This window comes from Thermobia domestica, chromosome 7 (assembly GCF_964235325.1).
Source record: "Thermobia domestica chromosome 7, izTheDome1.hap1.1, whole genome shotgun sequence".
NCBI lineage: Eukaryota > Metazoa > Arthropoda > Insecta > Zygentoma > Lepismatidae > Thermobia > Thermobia domestica.
In genome coordinates this window covers 257,033,824-257,053,227 of record NC_137460.1, presented here as the reverse complement: position 1 = coordinate 257,053,227, position 19,404 = coordinate 257,033,824, and the positions used below count along the sequence as shown (strand labels likewise).

Here is a 19,404-nt window from a genome sequence, read left to right as displayed (position 1 = left end):
TTGTTATGTATTAGGGTCTTATGAAGCAAGTAATGAGGCCTCATTTCTAATGTGGCTCTATTTCTCAGCCATGCTTATAAGGGGACCCGGTTTTCCAGCGCTGCTTATAATAGTGTCCGCATTTCCCAGTCCTGCTTGTAATGGGATCCCTGTTTCCCAGTCTTACTCTAATGGGTCTCCTGTTTGAAACCTAAATTGGATATAAAGGGTGAGGTTTTTCATCTTATCTTTAAAGAATAATATGTGATGAATTGATCCAAATGATAGATTTGAAAGAACGAGAAACAATTTTTGATTACTTAAAAAACCGAATACTTCTGTTTATCTATAGATTCCACTTCTGACCTGTAACATGTTGATAAGCGTATTGCTATTGTAAGGCATGTCTCACAAGATGGACTCCCTATTGAACATTTTCTAACTTTCCTAGAGAGAGGTAGCCACTCAGGAGAGAGTATGGCTAAGATGGTAATGATAATCTTACAAATGAATGTAAAATTGATTTTAGTAAGTGTCGATACCAGTCATATGATAAAACTGCCAATATGTCACGGAAACGCAAGCGTATGCAAGAAGTAATACTGAATTTAAATCAGTGTGATATATATATATATATATATATATATATATATATATATATATATATATATATATATATATATATACAGTAAAAAATGTCTTCAACGGACCCTTTATTAAACGGAAAACTGTCTTCAAGGGAAATGTTTCACGGTCCCATGAACTTGGGAGAACAAAACGTGTAAAACTCCCTTCATTAAGCGGAAACTGTGTTACGCGGACAACGGAAAGAAAAATAAACATTTAACGGAAAATTCTGAGTTCCGGACTACAGTGTTTAGAAGATGTTTAGACATTCTGTGTTTGTCTCCGATAAAATGTTCGTTCTTTTGTTAAATATTTCTGGACAGTGTTGACCTTCCCCAACCACTACTCATATTCACCCCCACAAATTGTCCTTAATCCCCGCAACTTAATCAAGAATCATACGTAATGTTGGAAAGAAGTAAACGAGATAGAGGAAGAAGAGGAATACGATACCGAGTTCCAAGAAGACTGTAGAATAAATACATATCAAGATTCTCTCAGAACTTTCAAGGAACTGCAAAAATTTGCCTTACGAAAAAATTATTCTTATTCACTTAGTATAATTTGTCAGGCTAAAGTGTATGCGAAAAGTCAAGCAGCAATGTACACGGAAAACCCTGCTTGGCTATTAGAAAAATAAAGAAAACATGTGCATAGCATATTTTGTATTCATTTGTGTGTGTGTGTGTGTATGTGTAATTTATTCGTAGAAGAAAGAAGTAATGTAATCGAACAATGTACGTACAGCAATATATTTCCTCAGTATGCCCCTTTATAAGCATGTATAAAAAAAAAGAAAGGAAAGATCTACCTCCACTAAGCGGAAACCTGACTTTAACGGAAACTTTTGCAAGTCCCGCTCGATTCCGCTAAAGACAGGTTTCACTGTATATATATATATATATATATTAGGGATGGCCAAAATTTTCCGGAATCCGGATTCCGGAAATTTTGTTTTCCGGAATCGGAAAATTTACTTTCCGGAATTCGGAAAATTCCGGAATTCGGAAAAATTCCGGATTTCGGAAAAATTCCGGATTTCGGAAAAAATCCGGAATCCAGAAAAATTCCGGATTTCGGAAAAATTCCGGAATTCAGAAAAATTCCGGCTTTCGGAAAAAATCCGGAATTCGGAAAAATTCCGGAATCCAGAAAAATTCCGGAATTCGGAAAAAATCCGGAATTCGGAAAAATTCCGACATTCGGAAAAATTCCGGATTTCGGAAAAATTCCGGAATTCAGAAAAAATCCGGAATTCGGAAAAAATCCGGATTTCGGAAAAATTCCGACATTCGGAAAAAATCCGGAATTTTTCCGAAATCAGGAATTTTTCCGATTTTACTTTCCGGATTCCGGAAAGTAAAAATTCTGGAATTGGCCATCCCTAGCTAGTAGCTGTTAAAAGAGAAACACAATAATGAATATATATACTGTATTAGTTTCTTGTAGTTGGATATGTCTTTATCACTTACATAGACAATTGCTACTGCAGTTATTTACTGTTTTATAAGGGTCTTATTTTCACACACAAAAAAGTCGCCGGTATGTCTCAAACATTATCGCGTTCCCACCTACAGCTACTCCAAAGCACTGCAAACTACTTTTTAACCAGGCGAAAGGCAGTGGAGGAAAAGAAATCTCAACAAATATTCTAATAACATTCGCTTATTGTCAACATACCTACAGTGAGCGCAGAAAGTGTTCGTACACCGTTCATACTTTATATTGAAAACAGCTAGCATGAGAACGGGAGGTGGAAAATATATATATAACCAGAATTAAGACTACACATTCATACATTTTATTTCTATATATAAGAGAAAGGCCAAACAAACACAATCACTGTTTTGTTCAGAAGAAAAGAGAGAATTCCTTTTTTGTAAACGCAAAATGTCACCGTACACTTATGCTTGAATTAGTGCTTATAAAGTATATTACGTTATTTAATATTTTGTGAAATTACCCTGTGCGTTAATGATTGTAGTCTTCGTGAATTTGATTTCACCTGTAGTAGTTCGTAGTTCTGTAGCTTCGGGACTGATTATGTCCCATTCTTCTTGAATAGCTTTTCTTAGGCCTTCTTTAGTAGAGACAGGGCCGGCGCGAGAGAGGGTCGAGCCGTGCCACCGCCCAGAGCGGCAAGTCTAATGGGCGGCAAAATTTGAAAAAGAAAAGAATACTATCAAAATATAATGCTTCGTAATAGGCTCACATGGAAAAATAAGATTGTGTTAACCTGAGAATGTAATTGAACTTACTTCACTCACATTCAAGAAATACTCTCTCAGGAAATTCAGAGCATTCCTCCTCGTTTTCAATTATCAAACTACTAGCCACAGGTATCTCGTTCAATATTTCCCTTGCAGCAGTGTAGATAGGATTTTGAGCTAGAGTGCATAAGATTATCACGGTGTCTTTTTATATTTTTTTTCTATTCAATAATGTTCTAACGCTCCGCTCCAAGTATGCAAAAGGTACACTCCCACTTGAGACAGGCCGTTCTAGCCTGTAGCATTCAGGGGCGGATCCAGGACGGACTTCTGGGGGGCGGTGGGTTGTAATACTGCTACTTAGAGCTACTTTTAAGAGCGTCAAAAAATAAACTATATATTTTATTTATATATAAAATAAAAAAGTTTCCTCTTCTGGGGGGGAGATCACCCGATCGCCCCCCCCCCTGGATTCGCCCCTGGTAGCATCTAGAGACATTTAGGTTCTAATAGCGAGTTTTTGACCAATTTACAAATTGTTCATTCCGAATATAGTAAATCGTACAGCGTATTATTTCTTGAGAAATGTTTCATTTTTTGTATAGCTAAAAAAAAGTTTATGACTTTTTTTTTCTGCGTCAGTTCAACGTTAGGCCATACTAAAGGAACATATTAGTAGTCTCACTTTAAAATCATAATCCACCACAAGGTGGGAGAGCCGAATTGATGCTCTGACTCAGTTATCAAATATAGGAAGTTTATGATGCCTTACTTCAAATAAGTAATGACAATAGAACCGATAGAATGGTCGTCCACGATGCTCTGTGTATAGCAAACCAGCTGAGTTACTTTTCTTTCCTTTACTCACTCGTTGTCTGATATGACTTTAAAGCATTGATTCTCATGTGTTGGATGCAGTAGGATTTCTTGAAAAAATTATCTGGGTACTTTGAGAGGAGCAGAAATTATGCAAAGTTTAAATCTTACTTAGTTGATACGATGGACTTGGCATCAGCATTAGATACGGGTGATCCACTGATACGTAATACAGTGCAAGCTCGAAGTCGAAAGAAGAGACAGTTTCAGTACGAGGCAGAGGATGAAGCTACTGAAAACATCCACAAACAAGATACAAGATCGATTTTTATTACAAAGTTCTAGAAGTGATTGTGTTAGCTTTTAAGAGAAAGATTTGAGCAACTTAAATATCACAGCGAATATTTCAATTTTCTTTGCGATATAAGTAATCGTAAAGATATAGCCTACCACCTGAACTTTTTGTCTGAAAAGTGTACTAAACTTACCACCATTTTAACACACGAAGAATTGAAAGATATTAACCCCAGTGATTTGAAAGACAAACTGAAAGTGTTATCCACTATAATTAAGCCTGTGAAAGTTCACAAAAAAAATAAATAAATAAATAAAAAAAAATAATAATAATAATAATAATAATAATAATAATAATAATAATAATAATTAAGGAACATGACTTTGCTCCCAATGTTAGTATTGCACGTAGAATTTTGTTAATCTTGCCTGTAACAGTGGCAAGTGGAGAAAGAAGTTTTTGGAAACTTAAGTTTATTAGAAACTATCTACACTCTTCTATGTCTGAAACACGCTTGAGTGGTCTAGCGACGATATCAATAGAACACAAATTGGCTAAAACATTGGACTACGTGATGTGATAAAGGAATTTGCTCATATCAAAGCAAGAAAAGTTTCTTTCAATTAAGATATGTTAAATTTATGTATGTCTATTGTGTTTTAGTACATTATAAGGCTTAAGCTAATCACTTACATTTACCATAATATCTGGTTTACTGTATTATCTTCTTGCTCCATACTCTGTTGAAAACGCCTTTTGATATAAAATAAGCCTAAAAATTAAAATTCTTAGTCATGATTAAAGTATATTTTTAAAATTTTATTTTCTGTATGCGCTGCTCTATATTACAGATATACAGCGAAATCGAGCATACTGAATATTGTGTCAGTATAGAGTCGTTTAAATATTACGTGAACATTCCAGAAATGTAGTTTTTTTTTTTTTTTTTTTTTTTTTACTTTTCCATTTTATACATGTTTTTAAATGACACTTGAACGTTATCTGTCAAAATAAGGTTTGCGGATTAAAGGGGCGGCATGTGAAAGCACCGCCCAAGGCGGCAAAATTGCTAGCGCCGGCCCTGAGTAGAGAAGCTGTGCCTTCTGATTGTTGTCTCCAGAACAGACCATAGATGTTCTATGGGGTTCATGTCTGGGGATTGGGGAGGTGTGCGAAGCTGTTTCAAGGTATTATAGAGTAGCCACAATCGAGTATTTTCCGCTGTATGTTTGGAGTCGTTGTCTTGCTGAACAATAAATTGTTTTCAAGAACCATCTTCTGCGCAATACACTTTGTGGATCATCACTCCATCGATAAGGTGGAGACGACCCACCCCTGAGGCACTCATACAACCCCAGACGAGCACGGACCCTCCTCCGTGTCTTACTTTAGGGACGAGATTTTGAGGATTCATCTCTGTATTCACCTTGCGCCATACAATACGCCTCCCATTGGACTCGATAAAGTTAAATTTACTTTCGTCCGAAAATATGACCCTATTCCAGAAAGAAGCCTGATCCCTTATCTTTATACTCTTTTTCAAACTTTAGTCTCTTTATACGATTTGTCTTGTTCACCCAGAACATTTTCCTGGCTATCCAACCATGATACCTTGCAAATATTCCGCACTGTACTGGCTGATACTTTAACACCGCGTGTTTCCAGATCCGTTGCCAATTGCACAGCACTATTTTTTGGAACCTTTTTTCTTTCCCTAATAATGTAACGTTTATCTTGTTCGCTCAACAGTCTTGGTCTTCCAGTTTTTTTTTTTTTTTTTTTTTTCGCACAGTGATAGAAACATTATACATCGCAATTATTGTTTGTACTGTTGTACGAGGCCCGTCTGCAAGGTTTGCTATCTTTCTCAAAGACTTACCCTTCTTATGCAATTAAATAATAATTACTTTTCTTGTCTCCTCATTTGTTTCTGTTCGGTTGCTTCCCACTTTGACAGCCCAACGTGCAGTTTTTTTCACTTCTATTCACAACTAAACTCATTCTGTTACTCGTCACGCTATACAGAGGTGTATACTCAGGTGAATACTAGTGAACCCCAGTTGTGGTATCTTTGTTTCGTATTCGTACGTCAGGTGTACGATCACTTTTTGCGTTTACTCTATACACTTTCTACGGAATTTATTTACTTTCTGACCATTAAACTTGTCTTTGTGGTTCTTTATTGATACATTCATAAAGCTTAGTTTTCATTATTCACATTGTGTGTGTTATTACACTTCTTAAATTTTCTGTTTCTTTTTCGCAGGCATTCTCGTTTCAATAGCATAGGTGTACGAACACTTTCTGCGCTCACTGTATGTACAGTAAATACAAATTTATAATTTTTGACTTTACGAAGTGTACAATGTAATTGTTCAATAATTAACATAAGCAGGCATTCATTAATTTATATTAATATAATAATTAATAAAACTAATAAGCGGGTGATTGATGACTCAGTGGTAGAGTTTTCATCTATGGTATTCTAACCCAGGACATGTGGGTTTTCGATGGCTAATTTTGTGTTCGAAAATTTTCCCGGTGGAAGGCCTACCTTTCTTATATTTGTTCCATCATCACTCATTAACGAATTTAGTTTATCAAAACTCTATAGCCATATATTCATTCTGTCCGTCAGTGAAGCAAACAGTCTCAAGAACTATCTGATGGATTACCAATCAATTTTGGCCATGATGTACAGAGTCAATAGTTAAGAATCGAGTTCCCTGATGAATGTAATATTCAAACCGGAAGCGGTACAAATCAACCATTTCCGGTTTTAACGTTAATCATTATATAGTAAATATGGTAATAGATAGCGAGAAGCGGTTTCCAGTAATCGACATATATATAACATTCATGTAGATAGAATGTTACCCAATTTGTGCATCTGCTGAAAATAATGAGCTTAGGTATTTAGAGAGCATTTTCCGCTTTAGAAAATGTGTGCTTGGTAAAGAATGTAGAGAATTAGCTGAGTCAGGCATGTAGCTAGAATATGGTAATAGGAAGGGGGGGGGGTGTCTGTCACGAAATACTGTGGTTATTTACCAGGGGCTCAATCATTCTAAACTATTTTATTGGCAACATATATTGGTTCGTTTAGCCAAGATTTCTAAATGGGGGGATGATATGAAATACTGTGGTTACACACCAGAGGCTCGATCAATCTAAATATTTTACTGACAACATACCCATATTGATTGGTTAGGACAATAAAATGAGGATATATTAGTAAGTATTTTAATTAGAAGCTATGAAGAAATCTCGAGTAAAAGAATATAAAAAAGTATTGAAAAAGATATAGTTTTCCGAGGTCATTCGAAGGGTGTCGAGAATTTTGCGTCTGGGAAATTTGCGCCCTACCTCAAGAACAGGGAAAATTGCGCCTGCGATGTACCTCCACCGGGAAGTTGAGCCCTGCGAAATAAAAGAACCTATTGGACGCATTTGCTCGGAGGGGCTGACATTACAGCATAAACAATCCTCCCCCACAACCATGCCATTTGTGATTTATTTTCATTGTGGCTATATAAGGGGAGAATAAACTTCAATATAAGCCAAAAGAACACAACGGATCAAAGCAATCACTGCTTCTTCCAGAGATGATTTTGGGGGAACACTGGCCTCCCCAGAGCTCTCAGAGTGCCCCCTCGGAGGAGATCAAAATAATACGTCTATAATATAATAATAAATAGAATAGTACCAGCAGTGACCCCCCTCCGGAATACTAAGTGTGCCCCCCGGAACATTTTTTTTCTGAAAGAACAACTGAACGCAATTGTGTGTTTGAATTCCAGCAAGTAAACACACTGTACATAGTTTTCTTGATAATATTACTGAACTGATTTTACATTCACTTTACATTTTCTTTTCTATATTTTGTGTCCTGAAAAGCCAAACAACTCGCAAGGATTGTGAACAGAGATATCTGGGTAGAGCCAAACAACCTTTTGTAGATTAAATTATACTCTTTGATTATATTAATAATTATATATCAGTCATTTATACTTTTTTGTAAATTTTGTAGTATAATGAAAAATTGTATTTGTATGGATTGCCCTTTAGTGAACTAAAATTGTATTTTTTTCATTTGTTCGGAATATTATAACGGATGGAGTAACTCACTGAGACGATGATAGGCAAGCCTAGTTCAAGTGTGAGTGGAAGTTACTTTACACAATACAAAAATAAGTTGAATTGTAGGGCGCTAACATCCCAGTGCAAATATATAGCCGGCGCATTTTCCCCTCTTTTTGGGGTAGGGCGCAAACATCGCAGTGCAAATATATTGCGAGCGCATTTTTTCCTATTTTTGTGGTAGGGCGCAAATTTCCTGGGCGCAAAATTCTCTCATTCAAGGAAAATATAATGTCCGTGAAGTTGACAAGCCACTTATGTCAGACTCCAATTTCGACTTTAAACGTCGCTAGTGCTACGTTAGTGTTCGATAGTGACGCAAATCGTTAGTACTTCACAGATAACGTGTGCTTTTTAAATAATGGATATAGGTCTTCTAACTGCATGCCAACACGCCCCTTCTAAAAATCATCTCAAAAATGAGGTTAACCGTTAGAGCAAGTAAGTGCTCATTAGAGCCATTAACATTAATGCCTCCATCGTACGGCCCTATGAGTAATGATAATAGCACGCTCTTTGCTAGTCTCAATGCGTCCCTATATTCTCGCGAACATTCTGACGTGCCCAAGTTAGTTACTTTTTTTTTTTTTTTTTTTTTGCAACTATTGTTTATCTGTTATTGTTTATTGCTAGTCTGCAGAGTAGTCCTTACATTAATATGCCATTGTCCTTGATAATCATTGCGTATTTACAAGCAGTTTGTTATTACTGTTAGAAGATATCAAAAAACAACAGATAAAATCTACTACTTAACGGTTCACATTTTTCTTTTACAGTACATAAACGATTAATAATAATAATAATAATAATAATAATAATAATAATAATAATAATAATAATAATAATAATAATAATAATAAGAAGAAGAAGAAGAAGAAGAAGAAGAAGAAGAAGAAAAAGACTATTCCAGCATAAAAGTTATCAATTGCATCCCACTGGCAACAAGAGACGCATATTTTAACTTCACAAAAATTAGTTTCTCACGATTTTCTGGAAAACTACGTATGATAACATCTTCATTATGTCAAGTTGTTTATCTCAGTGTGATATATGTCTTACCTCTGGACAATATCACAGTAAAACAAAAATTAAATATTAGAAGTACATCGTACTTTTGGACTACATCTCATCAACCATGGGAAGATTGAGTAGTGTATACTTTAGGATGTAAGTTTCAGCTTAATTTGCATCATACATTCTTAGGATTACAAAAAGGAAATTTGTTCGTTTGCGTTTGAACAAAATTCTTAGGATTACAAAAAGAAAAAATAATTTTTCCGAATTCCGGAATTTTTCCGAAATCCGGATTTTTTCCGAATTCCGGATTTTTTCCGAATTCCGGATTTTTTCTAAATTCCGGAATTTTTCCGAAATCCGGAATTTTTCCGAAATCCGGAATTTTTCCGAATTCCGGATTTTTCTAAATTCCGGAATTTTTCCGAAATCCGGATTTTTTCCGAATTCCGGATTTTTTCCGAAATCCGGATTTTTTCCGAATTCCGGATTTTTTCTAAATTCCGGAATTTTTCCGAAATCCGGAATTTTTCCGAAATCCGGATTTTTTCTAAATTCCGGAATTTTTCCGAATTCCGGAATTTTTCCGAACTCCGGATTTTTTCCGAAATCCGGAATTTTTCCGAATTCCGGAATTTTCCGATTTTACTTTCCGGATTCCGGAAAGTAAAAATTCCGGAATTGGCCATCCCTAATATATATATATATATATATATATATATATATATATATATATTCCATGTGCAGATCATTCCTTAAATCTTGTTGGTAAAGCAGAAATTTGTTGTTTAAATACAGTAAAGTTTTTGGCGATTATTCAGACAATACATAAAGTTCTTTTCATCATCTACACACAGATCGCCGGTGGTGTTGTCATTCGTCGAAAATGATGCAAAAGTTCCAAAGTCTTTGTCAGAGATTAGATAGGAAGCTCATTGAAGGCCCACAAGTGCAATACTTGGCAGGTACGATGAAATAATTTCTGCATTGCATCAGTTTTACATTGATACCAGAGAGAACGATGAAACAAGAAATCAAGCCAAAAATCTTTTGAATAAAATGAAGCAGTCCGAATGTGTTGTAAATTATATGTTTGGAGTTATTTGCTGGAAGAATTTCACAAAGTTACTGAATCACTGTAGCCTCGCCGTATGCATTAAATTGTATGCTTCACTTTCGGATTTTATTAAATTCCATAGATTTTTCTGAACGTTTTGAACAACAAGGAAAATACAAATTACATGATATTGACAAAAAGGGCGGATATAGAAAAAGAAAGCACATAAATGAGGATGAAGATGATGTTTTAGAGAACTTTTAGCGAAAAGACAACTTCAGAATCGAAACATTTGTACCAGTGATAGATGCACTAGAATATAATTTGGCACAAATGGAATCAGTATACAATGATACTGCAAAAAAGTTTTCATTCTTAACAAAACTAGGTGCGACACTTTAAGCCCAACATATCCTGAAGATGTGGACAGGAACGTTCTTGGAGAAGTCGAACATTTTTGTCTGAGTTTTCTGTCAAAGTTTACTTCGATCATATTCACAGGTGTTATATGTTAGCATTTCGCTTGCTCAATATCAGCAATGGCTGCTGTGATACGGGCACACAGGTCATTCAATGTTGTTGGAAGTGGTGGTACGTAAACATGATCTTTTACAAGACCCCACATGAAAAAATGACATGGAGTCAAAAAATGTGTACACTAAGCACAGATTTCTTTACATGAGAATGAAGCACATAGAAAGATATGTGCCCTCCATTGAAGGCTATTTTTCTTAACTGGTCGTTGCTAACTCTTAGGGATAGAAAGTGGAAACACTGGGTGTAAACTAAACTTTAAAAATTAATCTTTCGTAGCAATGTCTCGCAATAACATATGTTAATTAGATTTCACAGGATAAATTCTGAAATTGGGTCCAGCAATTTGACTTGCCTGTATAATTATTAGTAGTTTTGCGTAGGATATTGACACCTCTTATTTCATGTTTCCGCAATCTTCCAAAGACTAGATTATGAGTCTGCATTTTGTGTTTCTAAAGAATTTTGTAATGTGCTTTAAATGTTGTAAAATTATAAAATACTGTAAGTTGATCAATTCATGTTAATAAATGCATTTAGATACCTGTTAGGTCCATAAAGTACTATAAAGCTTATATTAAAACCTCCAAAATGGCTATATTTTGTCCCCAGAAAACAAAGCTAGATATATAAAGGTCCCCATTACTTTCAATAGCTTACGGGCCCGTCAAACCTAAATCCGGCACTGAATATAGCTAAATTATAGAACTTTATCAGCTTTACATAGTACGATATAAAGAAATTTGCAACTTCTTGGTAAATACAAAATTAAATCCAGTGTTAAGAATATTTATAACCCAAAATTCAACATTTATACAAGTCCCAAATTAGTTTTTTTGCGCTTTAATGTACTAATTGACGCAAACATAATACAGAGTATCTGAATGTTCACTACCACAAGGGAAATGGACGTTACTTGAATAATGTTTCATAAAATGTCTAATACAAGTAGTAATAAATGGCCTATATTTATAAATACATTGTTGTTCTAAACAATTTATTTTAACAACCAACACAGGCCATAATTAGATAATGAATAACAGTTACTTACTTTCACTAATAAAACATCATTTTATATGGTGACTCATATACACAAGACTCTAAGCATATGGTACTTAACAAAAAAAATATACAAAACCGTGGAATAGATGTGTGACCTTCCACTATGAAATAATTATGATTCTAACAAGGTACATTCGCGAAGTGTCCCCTCGGAATTCTTCTAAAATTGATTTAAATTCAAAGTTCTCAGCGGCTCAATGTAGCTTGTACTAATTTTAGCGGCCCATACGGGTAATTTGCATATTTATGGGCCTTCATATATCCGAAATTCATACACTACTATAACGCTCGGACACATATTGCTTTTAGTTTCGTTAGATATAAATGGTCATGAATGTGGGTATATGCAAAACAAATTACATCAAGTACGGCTTCTCCCACACATGTTACCCACCCCGACCGCCATATTGGATCCGCCATATTGGATTTAACTTTTGGTTTTTCAAGTGGGAATAAGTGCAAGTGATATATCAAATTCATGTAGAATTTTCTCGGAAATCCATTTGTGTAGTTCATTTTACCGTAGCTTGTACCGTTAGGAAGATATTGTATATTAAATCCCTCCAGGCACTTTGCGAATACACATTTTAGAGTAATATCAGTAACGGTAACGATGTTGCAAACCAAAATAATTTCTAACTGCAAAAAAAAACTGTAGGCAGTGGCGAATTTAAGAAAGGGCTACTGGGCTTAAGCCGCCTCCCAAAATTGTATTTATTATCTTAAAGTAAATGAAACATCTTGCAGAATTTTCACATTTCCAGAAATAAAGTTAGCAAAGCCTCGGAAACAAAATCGTAAATACGCCACTGACTATAGGTGTAGACAAAGTCTTTACAACATTTGTGTTATCATTTGTGTGAGTGAATGTTATTACTTTCATGTTATACCATAAGAAGGAAGTATTCCATTACGGTCAAAATGCCTAACGTAAGTGAAAATACGATCAGATTTGGGTGACGACCTACCATTTTTGTATTTATGTTTGTGTGTATGTATGTATTAACGTTCAGGGAACATTTCGTCAACAATAAATCGTTTAAAAGATTACATATACACACAGGGAACTGCACAATTTTCTGTTTTTTCAACATTCGTGAATTGCCTGATATTTAACATGCAATACCTTGCGAACGGTACAAGCTACGTTAAAATTAACTACACCAATGAATTTCCGAGAAAATTTTATATGAATTTGATGATTCACATGCACCTATTCCCATTTGAAAAACCGAAAGTTGAATCCAATATGGAGGATCCAGGATGGCAGCCGGAATGGGTAACACGTGTCGGATCAGCAGTACTTGATCCTATTTGTTTTGCATATAACCACATTCATGCCCAATTATATTTAAAGAAACTAAAAGCAATTTTGTCACTGAGCTTTATAGTAGTAGTTGAATAAATTCCGGATATATGAAGGCCCATAAATATGCAAATTACCCGTATGGGCCGCTAAAATTAGTACAATACACATTGGGCCGCGGAGAACTTTGCATTTGAATCAATTTTACATGAATCCCGAGGGGACACTTCGCGAATGTACCTTGTAAGGAGTAACTCTTACAAGGTTATATGTGGCAGCGCAAAAGGCCTAACAGTTGTCACCCATACAAAAATACCTATATGATCCATTCAGTGCCATGCTCAAGTAAGGGAGATAAACATAATCCGTGTTACAAACTTAACAGTAGTAGTGTAACAAATTCGTGGGATAAAGAACATACCAGTCGTCCGTGCCTTTCTTGGTGTTGGTAATCTTTACATACATATGTGCATCTTAAAACTTAGTATAGTATTTTCTAAAAATGAAGGTCAGGCATAATACAATACTGCAACCTTCTCGATAATATTTCTTAAGTGTGAATATTAAAGTAAATCAACTGATATTTTAGAGTGTTAATTTATTGTACTCTTTTGAAATTATGATCATGTTTTTTATTAAATATATTTAATTTCAGCTTTCCCACGGTGATAAACAAGACGTTGGGACTATGGACACTGAGGAGTAAACAAAGGAAAACTATTTACATGAAATTTAAAGTTCGCGCAGACTATGTTGCAGATTATTTTTCATCAGAGCAACGCACATTATACTTTACTTTTTGATAATTCTGCTTTCACGTTTCGGAAGTTGTTCTTCATTTTAAATTTGATTTTAGTAGAAATAAATAGTTGAATATAATTATAAATACATTATTTTCAACATTTATTGCGAAGTTGGTGTTCCGTTTGGTTTTCGACAAAAAGGATGAAAACAGCTACGAAAATAATATTGATTTCTAGTGCCACTGTAAAAGAATGTAAGAGGGTAGAGTGTAAGGTAGGGTAGAGTAGGGTTAGCTTAGGGCCTGGAAATTTCGACACATTTTGTAAAATTAATAGTGTAAGTTCTCGTCTCTCCGTAAGGATACCAACCGAAGCGTCTCTGTACACCTGCAGCAATGTTGAGAATAGAAATGCTAATTACTTTCCTACAATCTAATCATGCTGTAACCTTGTGTGAAGTAGTTCCCTCCGCTTGCCAAATAGTTTCATGATTATATCCACTTATGAAAAAAATAAACACAACTTTCGCTCTCCTTACATATTATTAAGCACATAAACCAGCATATTATCAATTGCTTCTCGGCAAATATTCAAACTTTTGCTCGAAACAGACGACCAACTTTAGAACTTAACCGTTAATGTCTTCCTATTCATTAATATTTTAAAGGTAACACCAACAAATTGAAATAAAATGATCTTTATCACTATAGCAGATTGATTTATTTTTGTAACAGTTAATTTGTAACATAAACGTAGTGTAACATTATAAAATAGCACACTTCAATATTACCAAATCAATGTTTAATAATGGCAACCTAATAACTTATCTCATTATCAGTTTCTTAATCTGACAAATCCGGAAGAGATTAGTTACTTGCAAATTCCAGGTGAGCCTCAAGATTTGCCTCTACCAGACAAGATCTTTCAGAAACCAAAATTCAATATATTTAGGTAGCATACAAAATTTATTCCCAAATGGAGAAGATAAACTGCTCTGATTCAAAGAGTAACTGACTATGAAACAGTTAAATTTTACACACTGTAAATAATGATCTGTTAATCCTTGTCCTCTCCCTCCACTGTAGTTATATTCCTAAATTCTTAAATTTGAAATTTCAGTATAGGTAAGTAAGAAAACAAATTTTTACTCTTTAAAATATAAATTTTTGAAGTGCTTGAGTTCTAATTGTTGCTGGAAATAAAATCTAATAAACTTACTTATTAATTACAATGGTTACACAAACAATTACACAGGCATTGTTCTCCAATAACTCTCGACACTCCACTGTTGACGATCTCATTATGAGAGCCCTCATCTCTTCGGGAACGCCTTCCGTGAGAGAGCCAATGGGATGTAGTCGCTCTGATGGCAAGAGACCTGACGGAATATCTTTGGTGCCTTGGAAACGAGGAAAGGCTTTAATATGGGATTTTACTTGTACCGATACCCTAGCCCCCTATAATCTTCCTTCATCTTCCACAAAAGCTGGGACGGTTGCAACTCGCAGAGAACATGAAAAGAGACGAAAATATAACAACCTCTTGGACAAATACCACTTCGTCACCATAGCCATCGAAACTTGTGGGTCCTAGGGTCAGGAAGGTCTAAACTTCATTAAGGAAATTGGACACCGCATAACTATTAACACAGGAGACACCCGAGCTTCATCCTATCTTATACAAAGAATAAGTATGGCGGTGCAAAGAGGGAACGTAGCAGCGATGCTGGGAACTCTCCCTCCGGGAAAAGCTTTGGACGAAATTTTCCTTTTGTAATCACTCTCCTTTCATTTATGATATTAGTCTTAGGAAGTAACTTGTTAGAAGAAAAAGTAAAAAAAAAATATGAAATAGTTCTTGTTCATGTAGAGTTGACAATTTATATCTAAAATCAGAATAGCATATGTGAATTTATATGTATAAATCCTAGACAAATAAGTTGAAATACGTGGTAATTTCTCGTTCAAAAAAAAATGTATAACAATATATGAAAGCAAATTTCTCTATTGTAATTGTATGAACAGTGAATGATATGAAACTGCCAGGATTAATGTATAAATCATATAGAAACGAATTAAATAAACAATTAGTTTTAAAATCAATATTTACAGTGCAAAATCTTTGAGAATACAACTCCAATAATTATAGTTTTATTTTACATAGATGTTATGATTTTGTGCATTAATAATTTTAAAATATGCTTTTAAAATTAATTTACCTGAAGCTAAACAAAATTATGATTAGGTTAGCAACCATGAGCCTTATGCAGAGTCGTTTTGACGTATAATTAGGGTCATACTAAAAGCCTAACTACTGTAGGAATCGTATGTTAGTCGAACTCTTTAACACGGCACTAATCACACGTCAGAACGTCTCTGCATAAGTCCCTATATAGCTAAAGTATTTTTATGCCTGTTATGATTTGTTATCTTTTGGATTGCTCTAACAATCACTAACTAAGCTATTTGATTCACTGGATTGTTGCAATTTACGCTAGATTAGTACTATATCAAATAATCCATTTCATAAATTCTCAACTCACCTTGAAAAATAACAATCTCATTTCAGAATTTGTGAAGGTCCATTATAGTAATATGCTTAAAATTGTATCATAACATTAGACGCAATTAAATAGCTTATTAAGGTATTAACAAAATCATTTTTATGCTACAAAGCAGTTGAATTTGATTTAATTTAAAATTAATTTTCCTAGTTCTAATTGATGTGGCCGAAAGCACGATAGTCGTATTGGGTTCAAATATATATATATATATATATATATATATATATATATATATATATATATATATATATATATATATAGGTAGGTAGGTAGGTAGGTAGATACTCTACCTAAGGGACGTCCTAGGTCCGTCTATATGATTTACATCTCCTCTGATCTGCCAACAAATGGATACTTTTTATTACATTATCCACTTATTCCATTACTTTAATTCACCAATAGATGTGTAAACATAATATATAAATTACTTCAATTTAAGTAAAATTGCATATTCTCTCTTTATTACAAACTAGTAAACACTAATCTTAAGTAAATCAGAAAGGTACTTTGACACTCGCTCTATTTCAATATTGGACAGTTTGGACACTTACTTGGAGCTCACAAGGAACGGACATGAACTTGTCAACCGGACATCCGAATTAAACCTACTCCACTCGATAAACATAACAAAGACATGTTCATGCAGAAAACACTCGGTACCATATACAGGGTGACCCACAAAAAGCAGGAAATTTATTGTAGATTCTGTACTATGAGGTGGGCACACCTATTTTCATTTATATTTTACTGACACTGTCACTTGAATGTTCATAATCAATGCAAGTGCTCAAAATGATTCCCTTTGGCTTCCACACAGCGGCGTAGACGTTGTAACCAATTTCCGGTAGCATTCTGGATAGCTTGAAATGTAACGTTGTTCCAGGCATCTGTCAGTACAGCTTTCAGGCCACCAATGTTTGTGATGTCTCTCCTGTGTTCTTGAACCTTCTGTAATGCAATAATCCATCACGTTGAGATCTGGACTTTTAGACGGCTAGTCGTTAGGTTCGATTAAGTCAGGATTAATAGATCTTATCCATGTCAGTATCGATTGCTGTATGGGCCTTCGCACCGTGTTGTTGCCATGTCCATTCGTGATGGGAATGCGGCGTAGGAATCGACACTGCGTACGATCGAAACTGCGTAGGATCAAAAATTTCAGCTCAAAACCTGTTTCGATCGTACGCAGTGTCGATCCTACACAGTGTTGGTTCTACGCAGTTTCGATCCTACGCAGTTTTGGTTCTACGCAGTTGCCCCGAAATAATTTAAGTTTTAATCATGCGCTCAAAAAATATATATTTTTTCTCTCTCTCTTTAATATGTTTAACCTGTGCAGCTATAAATTAGGGTTATATTCATGGACTCCACACGACCTAAACTGCGTAGGATCGAAACTGCCTACGATCGAAACTGCCTACAGTCGAAACTGCGTAGGATCCACCTGCGTACGATCGAAACTGCGTACGATCGAAACTGCGTAGAATCCAAACTGCGTAGGATCCACACTGCAGGTAGGATGGACAAGTTACAGGCGTATGGATTGAGAATCAATTATGATTTGTAATGGTGACTATGTCAGAAGTGTAACACTAACTTTGAAACAGCTTTGACGGAATATAATGTAAAATAGTTATGTAATATGAATAATTTAAAGTAATGAAGAATATGATGTATGAATATGATGAGTTTCTCATTTGTACACTGAACCTCAAATCGATTTATAATTGGAACACGTACCCGTGGGAGTAGGAGCATTTCAATGTATTCCGTTACATTTGACAAAAATATTTTTAACCGTAAAAGATTCGAAATCAAACTATTATTCAAATAGAAAATAAAATTACGAAAGTTTACAATTATTACTGGAAATCAATGGTGTCATCCATTTTGAACATTTTAAAAGAACATAGTTTCTAATGTATTGAAATTTCATTTCTTATGAATAGTTTGAAACGTTGTAAATAGTTGTAAAGAACCTGGAGAAAATTCATCAAAATCCTCCTACAATGGGGAAGCCGTGTTAGACATGGCGTTAGTAGATGCAGGTGGTGGCATTGGAAAAGTCCGGGTCTCCCGAGCACAGTGGTGATATCAGAAACCGAGCCCCAGCCATGAGGCTCCAGAAAAATGGGGTCCCGAAGTATTGGGCGCGGGTTCTTTCTATACGCCTATTAAACATGGAATTGTATGTGGGTGGTGAAGGTGGAAATGTTCGGGTCTTCTGAGCAGAGTGTTAACGTCAGAAATGGCGTCCTTGTCTCAAAGGTCCAAAAATGGCGTCCGGAAATTTTGAGCTTGGCTTCATTCTATCTTTCTTTTAAGCATGGAGTTATTGGATACATATTGTGGTGTTGGAAAGCTCCGGGACCTGAGATTCCAGAAATGAGATCCCAAAAGTTTGGGTTCAGGTCTCTTTTATTTGCCTATTTAACATGGTGTTGTACTATAGTGTTAGCGTTTGAAAGGTCGGGGTCGATTAACGAAAGCGGTAATGTCAGAAATTGGGCCCTGGCCTCGAAGCTCCAGAAAATGTGGTTCCGAAATATTGGGCTCGAGTCCACTCTATTTCTCGTTTAAGCATGGAGTTGTTGCATACAGATGGTGACGTTCAAAAGAACCGATTCCCCTCAGCCCAGTGGTGGTCAGGAACCGGGTCCCCACCATGGGGTCCCAGAAATAGAGTCCCAATGTTTTGGGCATGAGCCCCTTCTATACGCCTATTAAACATGAATTGTTGTACGAGGGTGAAAAACTTGTATCTTCCTATAAAAAAAAACTTATATCTTCCTTATAATTATTAGATAATAATCTCAGCTCCTAAACACGTATAAAGGATACCGAATTTATATTTCAGCAAAAAACAATTACCATAAAATATCTCTTTGCATGTGTAATGACTGAAATGTATTATACTTTGCTTCCGTCCCAAATAAATAAATAAATAAATAAACGATTACAGTCGATAAGCGTAAATCTGGCAGAACCTATTTTCCGAAATCTAAAACAAATCACGCAGATTGTTTATTGCTTGTTCGAGATTGTCCACATTACATTT

The 19,404-nt window shown here is 35.2% G+C and overlaps 1 protein-coding gene across 1 annotated transcript in view; it reads left to right on the top strand.

The window, feature by feature from the left end:
* LOC145690849 (uncharacterized) overlaps nt 1–15,849 on the top strand; it is a 269,031-nt gene extending 253,182 nt beyond the window's left edge. Inside the window, exon 29 of the mRNA XM_081766211.1 lies at nt 13,696–15,849. Within this exon, the coding sequence (XP_081622337.1) occupies nt 13,696–13,746 (51 nt within the window). The 3' untranslated portion in view covers nt 13,747–15,849. The remainder of the gene's footprint in view (nt 1–13,695) is intronic.
* The last annotated feature ends 3,555 nt before the right edge of the window (nt 15,850–19,404 follow it).